The following is a 17,220-nucleotide window of genomic DNA, read 5'->3' as shown; positions in this document are numbered from 1 at the left end:
TAAAAGATAGGAAGCCTTTATTATTCTTAAGGAAGACATTCTTTAGATTCTCCTCTTAAAATTCTACCATGTGATTACTTAACTAAAAAATACACTTTTATCCTATGAAAAAAAAAAAAAAAAAAAAAAAAAAAAAAAAAAAAAAAAAAAAAAGCTATATGACAAAATTTTAAAAGATAAACTTAAAAAACACCACCTAAATATTGTACCTAAATCACCCTTATAAATATTGAAAAGCCGATTTGTGTTGCAGTTTAAAAATATTGCTGTAACTTCATCCCCATGTGAACTAAGGGTAAAATTGGGATTTCAAAATAAAACTAAGGGTAGGTTCGGGATAATATACAGAATTATTGTACTAGTACAACAGCTCCCCTCAATTTCTTATTGCTTTTTTGTTGCGCTTTTGTATCGGACCTCACAAAAGGTTCAAGAACGGAGGTCCTAACACAAGGCACCACGACCTGGATGTGGTGGAGATGGTGTCAACAATAAAGGTACTGGTAGATTGAAGCATGCGACGGAGATGATTATTGAGATTCAAGAGTGAGACTAAACAATTTGTGGACTTTTGAAAAACAATTAGCGTTGCTTCAGGAATACAGCAATGATATCAGCCATTCACAATCCAGATGACAAAAGCATCCTTTTGGATCCATGTTTACAACATTCCACTTGAAGCCATTAACTGCAACTTTAACGTTTAAAAAATAATTTTACCCAAACATTAATTTTGAAAGATCTCTCGTATGATCTTTTTAGAAGTAATTATTCAAGACTAGAGGGCAGGAACCACTAGTGTTGGCGTGACAAAGGAATCCTTCAGCATCAATGAGCCAAAAACAAGAAAACAAAAAATATCAATAAGCATTCTTATCCATCAATAAGCCTTAACAAAAATGTCCATAACTTTAGTAATTTTCCCTATTTATTTAGTAAAGAAACAATTTACCATAACTGAGATTTTTCCCAAATCACCACAAAATTTTCTAGAATTAGTTTAGAATCAACCAGCTTAAATGCCACAAAAGATACACACAGGAAATTACAGCACCTTCCGCTTAATGAATGAATCCTTTGTTCCCAACATTAATTCTAACAAATTCTCCCTTTTCGGTTTTACCAGGAATCATTATAATAGAATCATCCATTGTTATTTCTATGATGAATTGATAATGATTGCAACGAACAATTCTATGATCATAATTCATATCCCAACAAACAAGGTTCCAAAATAAGACCTAAGAAAATTGCTGGTATATCTGGTATTTCAAATTTATGAGAACATAGCAGTATAAAAGAAATAAGATCCAAACGGGAAAATTTCACAAGAAACTAGATATATCTCAAAAATATTAAAATTTGTTGCTATATGTGATACAACTTTTTGCTGTAGGATGTACTCACTGTGCCAAAGAATGCAGTTGCTAGATCCGGAATCTCAAATTGAGTTAGTTATATTGTAAAAGAAGGAAATAACAACTATCTAGCTAAAAAAATCTTAGAAGATCCAACAATTCTTTCCAAGAATTAGTTAGGTAGTCCAGTTTGGTATCCAAAATGGTTCCCTGATCAACAGCATATTCTGGCTCTGGAACTCTAAAGCACAACAATCATTCTAGTGCATATCCAAAACAGCCATTGTCAACAAAACACTGAATCCAGCCAGTTTTAGGCCAAAATCTCAATGTCTTTCATGCTGGGAAGAAGCAGGGCTGTGGACCATTATATGATATGTATATATCACACCAATTCATCTTTCGCACACAAACGCTCTGAAGAGATGAAACCAATAAAATACTATTTAGAATACGCATACACATTACATATAAAACCATACATGTGAAAAGAGAGAGATGGCAAACTTTTTTTTTTTTTTTTTTTTGGGCTGTCATAAATAAAAAAAAGGTCTGCTAAGCCCCAAAAATCAATAAAAATAAATGAATAAAGGAAAGCATTCGAACAATGCTATGAAAATATGTAATCACATACAAAAATAGATTCCATAATAATACAACTGACAATAATATTAACATTTTGAGGCATAAATACCACACTACAATGACTGCACCAGTGTGCTAAAACATTCTCAAAGTAAAGGCTATTAGAATTTCTTCGCATAAAGATAATTTGGAGAGGGGGGAACTGACCATGATGACAAATTACAAAACCAATATATTGGCACTTGTAATTCTATTTCATCACAAAGTCTTGATGGCTCAACATTATTGTATCTCATGTGTGAAGCTTAACCTATATTGTATTTCAAACCATCTCCACCTAATCTCTCAGATGTCCAACTAATCCTTTCCATCATATTCTCCTCTACAAGACAAGATGAAACAATATGCTACTTATCAATCTTTTCTCACTCATAATAAATCTTGTTAAACAGATTTTAATTCTTATCCTCTTTTGCCATGCCAGAATACATGAAGCACATTCTAAAGATGAATCCATGCACACATCTAAAAGGAAGATTGCCCCCTCAAAAAAGTTTACCTAACATCACACTTGGATGTCCTTGTTCACCTCTACTAATTCTTGTTCAACAAAATCTTCCCGAAAAAGATCAAGAACATTCCCCATCAGTATTTCCAAAGATTAATTTTATTGCCAAGGTAATTTGAAGGAAACTCATCAACTCCAATGAAATCATGGTTTTGAATGCGTTCAAGCTTTTGGAGATTGAAACTCCATTCATCAAAAAAGAACCTTCCACTAATAAATAAGCTGATTGTACCACTGAATGACTGCCTTCTATAATTTTGTTTTCGATAATGTAGGGAACCTTTCTAAAAAAGAACCCTTGGACTTGTGCCTCTAGCCAATAAAAACTACAGACAACCGACCTCACCTGCTGGAACTAGTTGTAGGGTAATCCAGGGCATTCACCCCTGATTGCCTGTTATAAAATCAATAGCCTCTTCTGCCTAAACAGAGAAAGCCTCATCAACAGTGTAGGTTATCGGCTCACCTTGTATGCATTTGATTTTATCTTCATCAGATACAGTCTTGTGTCCTTGACTACGCTCTGCAAGATAGTCACCATGAATTGGTGGAGAATCCCAGTTTACAGCACAAACTCTTTCAAAATTTCATCCTTCAATTCAACTGCACATCCCAACCAATCCTTCAATCCACCTTGTGCCGCATATTGTACAAGTCTGGCATGTTCTACAAGTCTGACATGTTCTACATCTTCTATATCATCATTATTATCCTCAAGACCACATTCCACTATGTGAAAGGGGCATTCACCTTCTGGAATCTACATACAGGTTCCCAACAATTCCGGTGGCTGAAGGACTTGCACAAGTCACAACAAATCTCAATCATACGCCTCATCTCAGCCATCTTCGTCTATTGGCCTTGATTTCCTCTACCCCACGACCAACCATAGCTTAAAGTTGCAACTTTTGAAAATTTCATGAAAATAAAAAAGAAAAGAAGTCTACAATGACTTAAAAATGGCTATTTATAATAGCCTTCAGTAACCTTAGAATCCTAGCCCTCTTACATATTACAATTAAATCTTAACCATCCAACTTCATTAAAAGTCACATGCTAGTCACATGACCTTTTAAAATACAAAAGATGTAATAATAAATATAACATAAAATAGAGGAATAAAAGACAATGGACTAATGGGCCTTTATTTTTCCTTTCCTTCTTCCTTTGGACTTAGATTCTCCTACATCAATAGCTCTATCAATGATTTTCATATTGGCAAACCTAACTTTCTTATTATCTGATAAACCTATTTTTCAAAGAATTAGTACATCTCATGTAACAAATTGTTGAAAATCCATGTGTCCGAATGACCATCAAAATTAGGTGCCTCTTATCTCACCATTTTTTATTTATTTTTTATGATCAATGCCTCTTATATCACCATTGTGTACAAATAAAATAAACTTCAAGAAAGAATTGAAACAAGGAATTGAACTTGGTAACTGGCTATCAATGAACAGGCATGTAGTTGATAAGGAGTCTGGCACAACTTAAAAAGACCAAAGGACAATAAGTGTGCATCTCACAAAGGTTGACGGGCAAACTTATTGTCCAGGATGGTTTGCAAGTATGCACAACTTGGACATTCAAGCAAACTAATTGCACTGACCAAGCTTGGGTTTTTGGGATTGATGGGCTAACAGGTCTCTCAATTTGTTTTTAAATGTTGGGCCAAGTCTTGTGCCAGGCCTTCAAAACATTTTCTCTCACAAGAAGTCCTTTGTCAGTTGGCAGCACCCCCACGACTAATCTCAATTGGAGCTTCCAGTGAATTTGGCAACATAGAATGGCAACATGGATGGATGTTGGCAAATGAAAATAGAAATTGAAGACATTGACTTGCTAAGGAAAGGGGTTGCAGCTGACCATTGGAACTAATGGGAAAAGTGGCAGTGACAATTGATAAGTTCACACCATCATTTGAGATTTGGTGGTTTGATCCTATGTCAAGATTGGATCAAAGGCTAAGTGGGGCTAACAATTGGTGAGCAAGACTGCTGAGGCTAACAAAGCAAAGGGTTTTAAGGGTTCATGATGGCTAGTGGCAATCAAGAGTTTGGATGATGGATACACTTTGTTTGATAGTGTTGAGGGGTTATTTTTTTAGATTTTTTTTTAGCTAGTCAACTGAATGGGTCTTTGTTAGGGTTTTAAGGGTTCATGATGGCTAGTGGCAATCAAGAGTTTGGATGATGGATACACTTTGTTTGATAGTGTTGAGGGGTTATTTTTTTAGATTTTTTTTTAGCTAGTCAACTGAATGGGTCTTTGTTTAGGAATGATTTATGTGGAATTTTGATAGGGTCTTAAATTGGCTATATGGTTTGAAGTATGATTCGTGATGGCTGAGATCATGGTGGTTTGATGATGGTGGCTTGACAGATTGAGCGTTGTTGGTGTTTTTTCTTTTTGTCTGCTCCTTTCTCCAAGATTCACCATGTTGTCCCAATACACAACCCATAGAGGTTTCTGCCACTGACAAGTATAAGATCAAGGGATGCCCTTGGTAATTTATTTTTTCAGTTTTTTCTTAGATGGATGCTTGTAATTTGTGTTTTTGATTGCTCTTGTCCCTAGTGTATACTTCCTGTATACTTGGGTGCCACTTTTTTGATATTCTAATAAAATATTCTCATTACTTTTTTTTTTTTAAAAAGATCAAGGGTTGCCCTTGGACTAGTGGTACCAAAACTGGGGGTACTGGAGCAAATAGTCCTTTTTTTGTTAAAATTCAAGTACTGACCCATAGAGATACTTAAAAACCACAAATTTTGATCTGATACCAAATATTCACAATATTTTTAAGCCATGTACAGTATTGAAAGCGAACACAGATTCTGCACCCTCTAGTTAATATTTCTATTTTTTTGGATAAATATTAACTTTTATTGATATGTACTAGAGACCTCATGTACATGGAATGTGTACACAAAGTGCTCCTAAAAAAACCCATGACCGAGCTCTTTGTTCCATCGACACCACCTGCCACTGTCATCAACAGCGGCAATTCTCACAATTATTTCCCTCCTCTCCAATTTCTCTCCCTTTTCTCTCTATATCTTTAGCCTAGACTTTCTCTCTCTAAAACTCCAACCCTCTCTTTAACCTCTCTTAGATCGGTGATGTTAGGAAAGGTGGTGGGTTCAGATTTGTTTAGTTGTTTTCAAAATGTAGGAAAGAAAAAAAAAATGGAATGTTCTTGATTTTACAAAACCCTATCTTTTAAATCCTGATTTGTTTGTTTTTGTTATGGTTTTTTTTTTTTTTTTTAAATGGTGAAAGTGATGAGGTAGGTCACAAAAGTCTAACAAAGGTGACATCAGGTGAGTAAAGTGACACTTAATAAACCACGGGTACACACTTTTAAAACGGGCCAAACCACATGTGAGTAAACTACAATTACCCTGTTTCTAGTTACCTAAACCCTTAATATCAGACCCTATTCAAGAACCCTTTAAGATCTCATCAAGAACACAATTTATTGCTGAATTCCTAAGGATCCTACATCACCAATTGATGCAGAACGAAAAGCATGAACAGTGCTAGTCTCATGTCTCGTCCTAGATGAACACTAACACTTAAATCCATTAGGGTTTATTGACTCTACAAGGAATAGAGTTTTGGAATCTACAAAAATAAATATTAAATAAAAACAGAAAAATCTCAACTTTACTATACTAATTTTCGTTTTACAGATTTTATGCCTATTTAAATGCTCTAGAAAACTTATTTTCCAAATAAAAATATTCCTAAAAAAAATTTAATTGATACAATATCATAAAGGGACTCTAATTTGATTAGAAAATGCATTAAAAAAAAAACACCTAAAACTAAGAAAATAAAAGCCTAAATCCTAAAACTCCAAAAATTACATTAAAATATCACAAATTAATATATGATAAAAACTAACCATCATATTGTCCCATATCAATCTCCAACATGGTTTCTTTCTCTCCAAAACGCAATAGCCAAAAGTACCCAATTTTCTCAGCAACACCCCCCCCCCCCCCCCAAAAAAAAAAAAAAAAAATCTCCCATTCCCAATCAAAGAGCATACTATATTCCATTCAACCCCCACAAAAGTTTTGCTGCAAGCTCTCGTATCAATTAGCCACATACTTGTCAAATGCATCATAGAAATTACATTGTTTCATTGTGTTATCCAAGGCATCTGAAAATATATATCATCAACCATGGCCTCACCATAGTTCATGATTGTTCAAAATAATAACTAACATCATTTTTTAAAAAAAATGGCCAATGCTGTGACAAAAAGACAAGAAGAATGTTTATTTTCATGGGTTTTGAAAATACAATCTTAAAAAAATTTTCTTTTTCTAAATTTTCATCCCAAGCAAATACCAGCAGACGAAGCACTCTAGAATTTTGATGACTTATTATGGAAGTCACTAATAGGTACTTTCCCATCAAAGAAGACACAAGCACTTTAGGTGGCACCCCCAGGACTTGTGTTTGAGTAACATAGTAGTGGGAATTGATCATCTGCAAAATATACGGATATGCATTTTCTTTGTTCATTCCCTAGAATACTGTGTATATGTTTTGAAGACAACCTAAAGCTAAATGTAAGAGACAATCAGATAAAACATGATGTAACACAGTAACTCAATTATTGACAGTTCAGCAGTGAAGCAAGGAAAGCTCTTTGAGAGTTGTCCAATCACTCTAAAGCCAGCTTAAGGTAGAACATGGCCACAGAAGCTTCAATACCATGGGCCTCCAGAATTCAGATCTAAGGTTAAACAATGTAATGGTTGCTCATGAGCTACTGGACTAAAGAAAGCATAATTTGGCATGTAATTAGAATTTCATTGTCTGCCGTGTTGAATTAAAGCACCAAAACCAGTAATTACCGATAATTGAGACCCACTTAATGAAAAAAGTTTAAGATAATTCAGTGTTTTAGCCTGCTTACTTTGTTATCAAAATGTTCCTGTACTGCATAAGCATAATGATGATAAAAGGGAGTGAAGAGTCATACTCAGATATTCATAAGCCAATATCATTGAGGTTCCCCAGGCTGACATGCTGAAAAATCTTGGACCCAACCCTCTGTATAAACCTTTCCAACCTTCATCCATAATCAAGCCTTTAACAACTTGTCTAGCAGTGTTCCTTTTTTCGTGTCCCATCACCTAATATAATGCAGAAAAAAACTAATTCAAACAAAGCAACAAGCAGTTCAGTGGCTTGTCTTGTGGTGTTTATTTTATCATGTCCCATCACCTAATATAGTGCAGAAACAGCTAATTAAAACACACCAATAAGCAGCAACTTGGTCAAATGAAGATATATAAGTCAACAAAGAAACTTGTATTTCACTATTTCTCACTCTCAAATCCATTTTTATTTATGATTCTAACTCTCAATACACATTTTAGCTTTATTTGAGAAGATAAGGTCTCTTCAGCTACATGTTCCACACATCAAAAACACCGAAAACACAGTTGTGGAGTAATATAATGTCCCAAGGTTGTGTGTATGCACACATGCGCGTGAGTGTGCTCCGGCACTTTTCTTTACTTTTTCTGGAGAAGGTCTCTTTGTTTGTAACTGGTATAAACATAAAAGATTCTAAAAGCTTTAGGCATTCAACTTGGACTGGTGGGTAGTAAGAAAAAGTGTTGGCAAGGATTGCTCTAAGGATTAGTGGAGGTCACATATATGTGACTTTGATACCATGTTATAATAAGAAAATATTAGGAAGAAATGATAGGTAGAAGAGAAATAAAAAGGTATTAACATAGTTTTGGCTTAACAGCTTATGTCCATAGCAGAAAACCCAAAACAGATACATCTTTATTATTTTGCTGTGTTATAATTTACATCTACAGGAATACAATAAGCCTAATTAAGCTACTCCTAAAGCCATAGCAGTATTACAAAACCTTGATCCATAGTATATACGATGTACCCTATAGTATTCTGAATGGATGACAAGATGGTATTTCAGGCATTTTACTACCCAAGATAAAGGCTAGCAAATAAAACAAATTCAATGCTGAAAGTAGCACCCAATTTTTAGAGTGAGGAGGAAGGGCATAAGTTTGTTGGGATTAAAAAATAAATTAAAAAAAAAAAAAAAAATTTATTGTTCACAAAATTATCATGAATTTGGGATTTTCCGAGACATATTGAGTAGTCCAAGTCAGGAGATTCTGCATGGTAATTGAAATTACTTTTACAAATAAGCCATGTAGATACATAGCTTATAGGTAAATTGTAGGGGCAAAATATCAAACGAAGTTTAAAGCTTGGTTAAATTCACAACTTTGGAACTTTTGCATATGTTAGAGCAATTCTCAAGTTTCAGACAACTAGCAAAACTTCAATTTAGTTTTCCATGGATACTAAGATTAACACCAAGGCCTATTATAAGGTTCTGGACTGAAGGGTGTTTAGTAACATGACAACATACCATGTCAAAAAAAAATAGTAATATGACAACATACTATTGAAGTACAATGTCAAAAACACTATACACCTAAACACACTGACTAAAGTTATACCAATAGCTCACCATATTTTTCTGGAAAAGGAAAAAATGCACAACATTCAAATTAAGTGAAAAGCAGTCAAGCACATGAAAAAATCAGGTAAGTCCATTGTAGGTTAATGTTTTTGCATTGAAATAGGCATAGGTTTACCAGTCATTCTATAACATTTTTTTGAAAAAAAAAAAACTGCACAACAAGCAATAAAAATGTAAAGCAGTAAAGTGCAAGAAAACGTAATATAGCTATTACATATTGGAGTTGCATGTATATGTTTTGATGGAGAAACAGTAAATCATTTATTTCTCCATTTCAACATCACTAGGGAAATAAGGTCTCTTTAAGTTTTGCTTTTTTGGGGACAGGTGGGTCATGCCAAGAATGGTAGTTGAGCTACTGCATGTTGGAAGGGACAGTTTGGCAAACAGCATAATACTAGTTGCTTGTGGAAATACAGATGTAAAAACACCAAACTTAAAAGTGTCAATATAAAGTATATATCTGGTCCAATTTAGAACCTATTTTCTAAACCAAAAATTTTACCAAACTGAAAAAAATTAAAACCAGTTATATATTTTATAGCTGGGCAAGTTCTATGATATGCCAAAAACCTCCATAGATGATAATTGTTTGGGTCTCATCATGTACACATACTGTGTACCAGATTGGTGCACAGCCAAATCTAGTACACAGACAAAGTATATCCAACATTCAGGTTCTAAAGGAACTGATGAAAATTGAAGATGATAGTTTCACATGAACTACATATATGAATACCTGTAAGCGTGTTTTAATGGTGTCCAATGGGGTTGTGATGCAGGATGCTGTTGCTCCTGCAATAATTCCTCCAGTTGCTTGAACTAACACTATTTTTGACTGGCTAGGAGCAGCTTCCTCAAAATCAGTGCGTTGGCCTAAGAGACTGCCCAATAAACGAAATGGCAATGCACTACTCAGAAATTAAACTAATTACTCAATAAGTGGACAACCTACTTTATATAAATAAATGAATGATGCACCAGAAGTCCATTACCCCATTTATTAGGGTAAATTACACCTACTCCCCCTAGGTGTAGTGAAATTAAACTCTCCGTACCCGATTTTCAAGAAATGACACTCTGCCCCAAATGATCAAAATAATTAACCCTTTGCCTCCTTTTCTGATGATGAGGAACCCCGGAAACCATGCAGAGCATCGTGTCCTTTTACCCAGTTAAACCCCCAAACCCATGTAATGCGCCCACATCACACAGATCAAGTAAGTCATCAGCTTATTGTTTGCACCCATGGGGATTAGAACCTTAGACTTGGAAGGAGCATACCACCAAACCCAAGGCCCTGACCACTTGAGCCAGCCCTTTTTCAAATCATTTTGAGGGCCGTGTCAATTATTTTGATCATTTGAGGGGTGGGAAAGAGGACATAAAGTCAATTGCTTTTATCATTTGGGAGGCAAAGTTTCATTTTTTGAGAATTGGATATAGCTAGTCTAATTTCACTATACCTTGGGAGTCATTTAAGTTACCCCAGTTATAATAGAAATCCATAAAGCTTAATTGCAAATCCCTCGCCACCTACTAGCCTCCTAGCCTCCCAATATCATAACCTCATTCCAGTAAGAAACATGAAATTCAAACACAATGAGTCCAAGTTGGAGCAATGCACCTCCAAGGTTGGTTTTCCCCTTGTAATGGACATGAGACATGGTCACAGAGGATAATTTCTAAGACATGTCCAACTAAAAATCCAAAGGTAAACAGCATAGATTGTCCACTTATAGGATTAAAAAAAAATAAATAAATAAATAAATAAATAAAAAAATACCCTTTGGTGGCTTGGGAAAAGGTGTGTTTACCGGTTGAATTGGGGGGGTTGGGGATAAGAAGTGTGGCGTTGTTTAATCAAGCTTTATTAGGGAAATGGTTGTGGCGTTTTGGTCATGAAGTTACCCATCTTTGGCGGAGAGTTATCTCCACAAAATATGGTGAGCGTCATGGGGGGTGGTGTACGAAAGTGTGCAGGAGGACTCATGGATGTGGCCTTTGGAGAAGCATTCAGGAAGGATGGGAGAGTTTTTCTAAGCATCTGTCTTTTGTAGCGGGTGATGGCACCCGTATCCGCTTTTGGCACGATAGGTGGATTGGGGATAATTCCCTAAAAGATCTATACCCTGAACTCTTTGTCTGTTCAACTGCCAAGGACGCTTGCATCTCTGAGGTTTTGTGGCTTCCGGAAGGAGGCACTATTAGAGTGTGGGATTTAAGGTTTCACAGAGCTTTCGAAGATTGGGAACTTCCTGCATCTTTTTCCCTTCTTCAGTTTATCCAATCGCGTATTCCTCGGGGGGTTAGGAGAGATTCTCTTTGTTGGCGGCTCAAAGGTAATGGTAAGTTTGACACCCGATCGTATTACCATGCAATTCAGGGTAATTCGAACTCTCAGTTTCCTTGGAAGGGTGTTTGGAAACCTAAGATTCCTAAGCGAGTGGCCTTCTTCCTGTGGACAGCTGCTCACGATCGGATTCTCACGTTGGATAATCTCAAGCTTAGGGGTCGTATTTTGACAAATTGGTGTTGTATGTGTTGTTGTGATGGGGAGTCGGTTGACCATCTCCTCCTTCACTGTCCTGTTACTCATACCTTATGGACCTTCATGCTTCAGGCTTATGGTATTCATTGGGTTATGCCAGGATCGGTGGCGGGATTGTTGTCTTGTTGGCATCAGTGGCTCGGGAAGCACAACTCAAATATTTGGAATTTGATTCCAGGGTGCATAATGTGGACTGTTTGGTTGGAACGGAATCGTCGCTCCTTTGAGAACAAGGAGAAGACGTTGGATGAGTTGAAGGTTTTAAGCCATCGTAGTCTTTTTGAGTGGTCTCGTTGTTGGGGTTTTACTGAGTCTTCGTCTCTTCCAGAGTTTTTGTCTTCCCTTAGTTTTTCTATTTGATTTCCCTCTTCTTTGTTTGGCTGTTTGTTTCTTCTGTTTCTTATTGTTCATCATCATGAACATCTTGTATTTTTCATCTTTTATTTATTAATAATAGTTCTTATATTACCTATCAAAAAAAAAAAAAAAAAAAAATCTATTACTGGACTGACTCTTAAGGTAAACAAGCTCTTTCAACAGATTAACATTAATAGAAAAAATTTCCATGTCTCACCTCCAGATGACGCGTTGGCTTGAACCATAACTTGCCCACCATACAGCACTAGATGGGGAATAAGTCATAACAGATAGACCAAAACCTCTATAAAATCCCCGAATGCCATCAGATTTTAATATCTTACGAGCAACATCCAAACCACCATTGTACTTTGCATGGCCCGAGTATCCTTGCACCATCAACTTTTGGCTTACCTAAAGAGTAAAACACTGGGAAAATTAGCATCTAAGAAATTCCACCCACCCACTCTTTTTCCTTTTTTGCTTTATTTGTTGGTAACTGTTAGGCTAAACTAAAATTAGAATTTGAAAGAAAACCCAGCAATCTTATAAAGCAAATATCATATGATATTATGCCAACTCTCAAGTAAAATTTAACAATTCCACATAAATAGAAAAAAAATGCTAATCCAAAAATATGACCTAGAGCGTACATACCACATCAATTGGAACAAATACACTCTGTGAAAAAAGTGATGCTATCATTCCAGCAATTCCATTTGCTATGGCTGCCTCTGTAGGCTCAGATAACTTAAATGGCTCAACCATTTTAAATGCAGCCACTTTCGTGGTCTCTAAAGCAGTAAGAAAAATTATCCTAGCTGGAACTGCACCAGTTATTACTGTACCAAACCCTCTGTATAAACCAGGAATCCCATCTGTTCTTAGAATGCCTTTGATGACAGAAAATGCATTTCTCTCAGCAACGTCCTTTGATGCAACCTGCAGCCTAGTTTTTACAACAGAGACTGGGTACAGTGCCACAGTTACTCCCGTAAAGAGGCCAGCTCCAACAACATAAAACTTAGTTTTGTTAAGCCTGCAAAGTTGGGTGAAACTAGTGAGTTCCAAAAATAGAGAACTTCAAATTCATCATAAAACAATAAACAGGATATACATATATATATACACACACACCCTCTACTCTTTCTTATGGGAGGAGTAGGTGTCATTTGAGTTAGAGCTAAAATATTTTTTATTAAAGAAAATAGGCAAAAATTTCAGATACATGACATGTCTACCAAACTGCACCTTAGGAATTACAACCTCAAGTTCAAATAATCACACAAGATTTAGGGTTAAGTTCAAATTTACACCTAGTGTAATTTTTGTCAATATTACACCACCCATTATCTTTCTATTAGATTTTCTTTTTGAAAAATTCACCATTGGATTACATTGTCTCTTTATACCCTACATGATTACAAAATATCAAGATGATTAGATATCAACAACTACCTCATCTATAAATGTTTAAATCACAAAACGTGAGTTTATAGATAGGATAGTAACTAACAGTAATTGACACAAAATTTGGAATGAGTTTCAAGAACATAGACAACATTTGATTTGATGACGTGGAACCTCACCAAGACAAGGCCCTTTGGACCCAATCCCAAGGGAGTAAACCAAGGTACCTTGTCTGGAACATAAACCACAAGATTTTATTAATCCAATAAGAAATTTATTAAACGGCATAACGTTAAGCAAGAGTTAAACCAGATATAGCTTGATCCTAACTCATATACATAGTTGCAATAGCACTTCCTTCTGTACGTTTAATTTATCGATTATGTGTCTATAAACTCAACTCAATTGAACCTTATTCAATAGCATCCATATTCATAGGTTGTAACTAAATTTTTTTTTACACTGGCTATCAATCTACTGCTACAACCCTTCTTTACCAGGCATTTCCAACAAAGACGTACAGGGTTCAATATATATATATATATATATATATACACATCAAAACTTCAATCAATGTGAAGTGCAATCAAGTGAAGAGAGTTTCTAATACTAGGAATTGGTTAAATGAAGATTCCATTTGATGACATTTTTTTTTTTTTGTAGTATCATTTCTCTCACAAAAAATTCTTCATCAAGTCAATTCATAAATCCTTCAAAAATATCAATCACCTAGTTTATAAGAAACGAAAAAATGAAGAGGAATTAAATGAAAGAGAGAGAGAGAGAGAGAGAGAGAGACGTACTTGTCCCAATTAATCTCGGTTTGACCGACGGCGGTGGCGGCTGAAGCGGTGGGTGCACCCATGGACTTTGTTTCGGATCAAACGAGTGGGACGAAACAAACAAATCTCTAATCTTATAACGATGCTAACAATAACAATAATTGCATTTTTCTTTACTGAAAATGCTTAAATCTGCTGCTATTGCAAATGGATTTCTTCAAATTTGGTATCAAAGCAACAGATAAAATAAGGCCAACAAACACCTTTTTGTTTTCTCTTTCTCTCTCTTTTTCTTCGTTCAGGTTCAGGTTACTACTTACTTGGAGCCAAAACAATTCTACTGAAATTATAAAAATATATATATCTTTTTTTATTATGTATTTTTTATTTTATTTTTTATTTGTTTTTGTTTCTGTTTTTTTGGGTCCTCTTGCGAAAGCGTGACTCCGCGTGAAGAAAAATAGGTCATTTTAAGTGGCGTTGACCACTAGTTAACACGCCATTAACCACTACTTAGTTTCGTTTTAGGGCGAAAATAAGTCCTAATTAGCAAGAGCTATTAACTCCTTTGCCAAAATATTATTTTAGTCTTTACATCTTGAGATCACAGTTAATTTGATACTTATATTTTAATAATAATATTTTTTTTTTAAATAGTAAATTTAGTTTATATTATTTTCAACTTTTGGTCAATTTAACTTAATAATTAAAAAAACCTATTAAAAACAAAACTTTCCCAAAATTACACTGCAATATCACTTACATCACATCTCCTGAGTTCATATTTATGTAAACATTGACAAAGAAGCATCAGAGTCTATGCAATATCACTTTCTCATAACCTGTCCCCAGTTTAAAATTGTTTACGAACATTTATTAAATTAGCAAAGGGCCAATGAAACAATTTGAATCCCTCCCTACCGATAAATATATATATATATATATATATATTTATATAAATTTCCAAAGCCATCAAATAATGGGAAACAGAAATTAGTTACACATAAGGACTTCTTGGGACCAAATTTCGTCATGGTTCTGTCGATACTTCAAAGGTTGACTCTCTCTCTCTCTCTCTCTCTCTCTCAATTTAAGGCCTGTTTGGATTGAGGGAGGGAGGAAGAGAAAGTGAAGGAAAGTAAAATAGAATTAGATGAAAATAGACTAATTTTGGGTCAATTCTTCTCTTCTCTACTCTACTCTAGGGATTTAGTGCTGATTTGGGATTTAGACCCATTTTCTAACAGGTTTGATATGTATAACGCATATATAGAACCCAAATGACCCGTTTTTTATGTGTAATTTGTGATATGTAATTTTTTAATATAAAAAGGTTGTCACTTCCCTTAAAGCATGCCATATTACTATACCATTAGAAACAGGTACAAAATCTAATAGATGAACTAATTATGCTCATTTTTAAAATTTCAGAGACCAATAGTACTCACTTGAGACTTTAAGGTAGACATGGCAAAACGGGCGGGTCAGGTCGAGTCGAGTCGAGTCGGATTCGGATTGGGTCAATTGGGTTTGTGGGTCAAACGGGTCACGAATCAAAACAAGTCATTTTTAAATGAGTTAATCGAGTCATGGGTCAATCGAGTTGCGAGTCGGGTCAGTTGACCCATATTTTTCAAACAAGTTTTTTTTTTTTTTCTTTTTTTGAAATAGATGCAATTTGTCAATTGTTTATGAGTTCCTCAACTATGATTAGATTTTCACTGGTGATACTGTTACCAATTACCACTAGACGCTTGATACCTAAATTTGGTGCAACTCTTGTTCCAGATTTCTAGAAGCTAATCTTGGTATAATTTTCAATTTGTTTAAAGGAAGAAGATAAAATGAAGGTTGACCCGTATTTTTCAAACAAGTTTTTTTTTTTTTTTTTTTTTTTTGAAATAGATGCAATTTGTCAATCGTTTATGAATCCCTCAACTATGATTAGATTCTCACTGGTGATATTGTTACCAATTGCCACTAGACGCTTATACCCAAATTTGGTGCATGTCTTGTTCCAGCTTTCTAGAAGCTAATCTTGGTATAATTTTTTATTTGTTTAAAATAAGAAGATAAAATGAAGATGACAAGTAAAGAATGACAAACTATAATAGAGTACAATCAGCTGATGATTACATCGAATTTAGTAATTTACCAACACGTATAACATGCATGTGCATTGTACACTAATATTAACGAATCGGGATCTCCCTTGCTCCTCAGTCCTCACCAAAGCCAAAAGACACTACGGTGCTGATGAGAACACATCAAAAGCACAATTCGTGCTCCTCTTAACTCTTAAGGATTGAAAGAACTAAGAAGAAAAGAGTAGAGGCACAGACAGTCACAGAGAGAAAAGAGTAGAGGGTAGAGGCAGAGCTGAAAGTGTAGAGGTAGAGAGGCGCAAGCTTGAGACTGAAAAAGTGTGGAAGTGTGAAATGAAGGGCAGAGGGCCAGAGGCGCAGCGCAAGAGACGAGTAGAGGAAGTGAGGAACTGACTCACTGAGGAGGCTTTGACGCTTTGGCCCTTGTGGATGTGGCTGTCACGTTTCAGCCTTTAGTGTTTCACACTATCACTCTTTCATGTTTGTGAGTCTGTGACTGAATTGTGCCTTTGGTAATTCCGTAATTGGCTTTGGAAGTTTGGTCTACAGCTAAGCTAGTCAAGCTCATTAGATTTTTTTCTTTTTTTTTAATGGTTGTGTTGTGTAACACTGTAACTAATTGTGTTGTCTTGTCTAGAGACTAGTTGTCTCATTCTCTCTTGTCAATTTGTCATGGCTGTGGAGGCAGTGGAGAGCTAAAGCTTTAATGCTTTTGTTGGTTGTGATTCATGAAGCTTTAATGCTTTGTTGACTATTGCATTGGATTGGTTCTGATGCTTTGTGCTTTATGTACTTAGTATTAGTATCAGGACATAGTTTAAATATTTTTTTAGCGAGATTTTTTTAACGGGTTAGGTCACGGGTTATTCGGGTCGAATCGGGTTGACCAATAAAAAATCGGGTCAGATCAGAAAATTTTGACCCGTTTTGCCATGTTTACTTTAGGGG

The 17,220-nt window shown here is 35.4% G+C and overlaps 1 protein-coding gene across 2 annotated transcripts; it reads right to left on the bottom strand.

The window, feature by feature from the left end:
- Nucleotides 1-547: 547 nt before the first annotated feature.
- LOC126714399 (uncharacterized) lies at nt 548-14,507 on the bottom strand. 2 transcript variants are annotated; one of them, XM_050414536.1, is made up of 6 exons: nt 14,189-14,507; nt 12,633-13,014; nt 12,193-12,389; nt 9,807-9,951; nt 7,517-7,670; nt 548-820 (listed from the first exon to the last, which is right to left on the bottom strand). In XM_050414536.1, exons 1-6 carry the CDS (start codon nt 14,248-14,250, stop codon nt 759-761), a joined length of 1,002 nt encoding a protein of 333 aa, XP_050270493.1. In that variant the 5' UTR covers nt 14,251-14,507; the 3' UTR covers nt 548-758. The 2 variants fall into 2 exon arrangements, with proteins under 2 accessions (XP_050270493.1, XP_050270494.1); XM_050414537.1 differs by lacking the exon at nt 548-820 and adding an exon at nt 1,318-1,775 and having other exon boundaries at nt 14,189-14,506.
- Between the last annotated feature and the right edge of the window lie 2,713 nt (nt 14,508-17,220).

This window comes from Quercus robur, chromosome 2 (genome assembly GCF_932294415.1).
Source record: "Quercus robur chromosome 2, dhQueRobu3.1, whole genome shotgun sequence".
Lineage (NCBI taxonomy): Eukaryota > Viridiplantae > Streptophyta > Magnoliopsida > Fagales > Fagaceae > Quercus > Quercus robur.
Note: the sequence above shows the minus strand (reverse complement) of the source record. Positions and strands in the feature narration are given on the sequence as shown.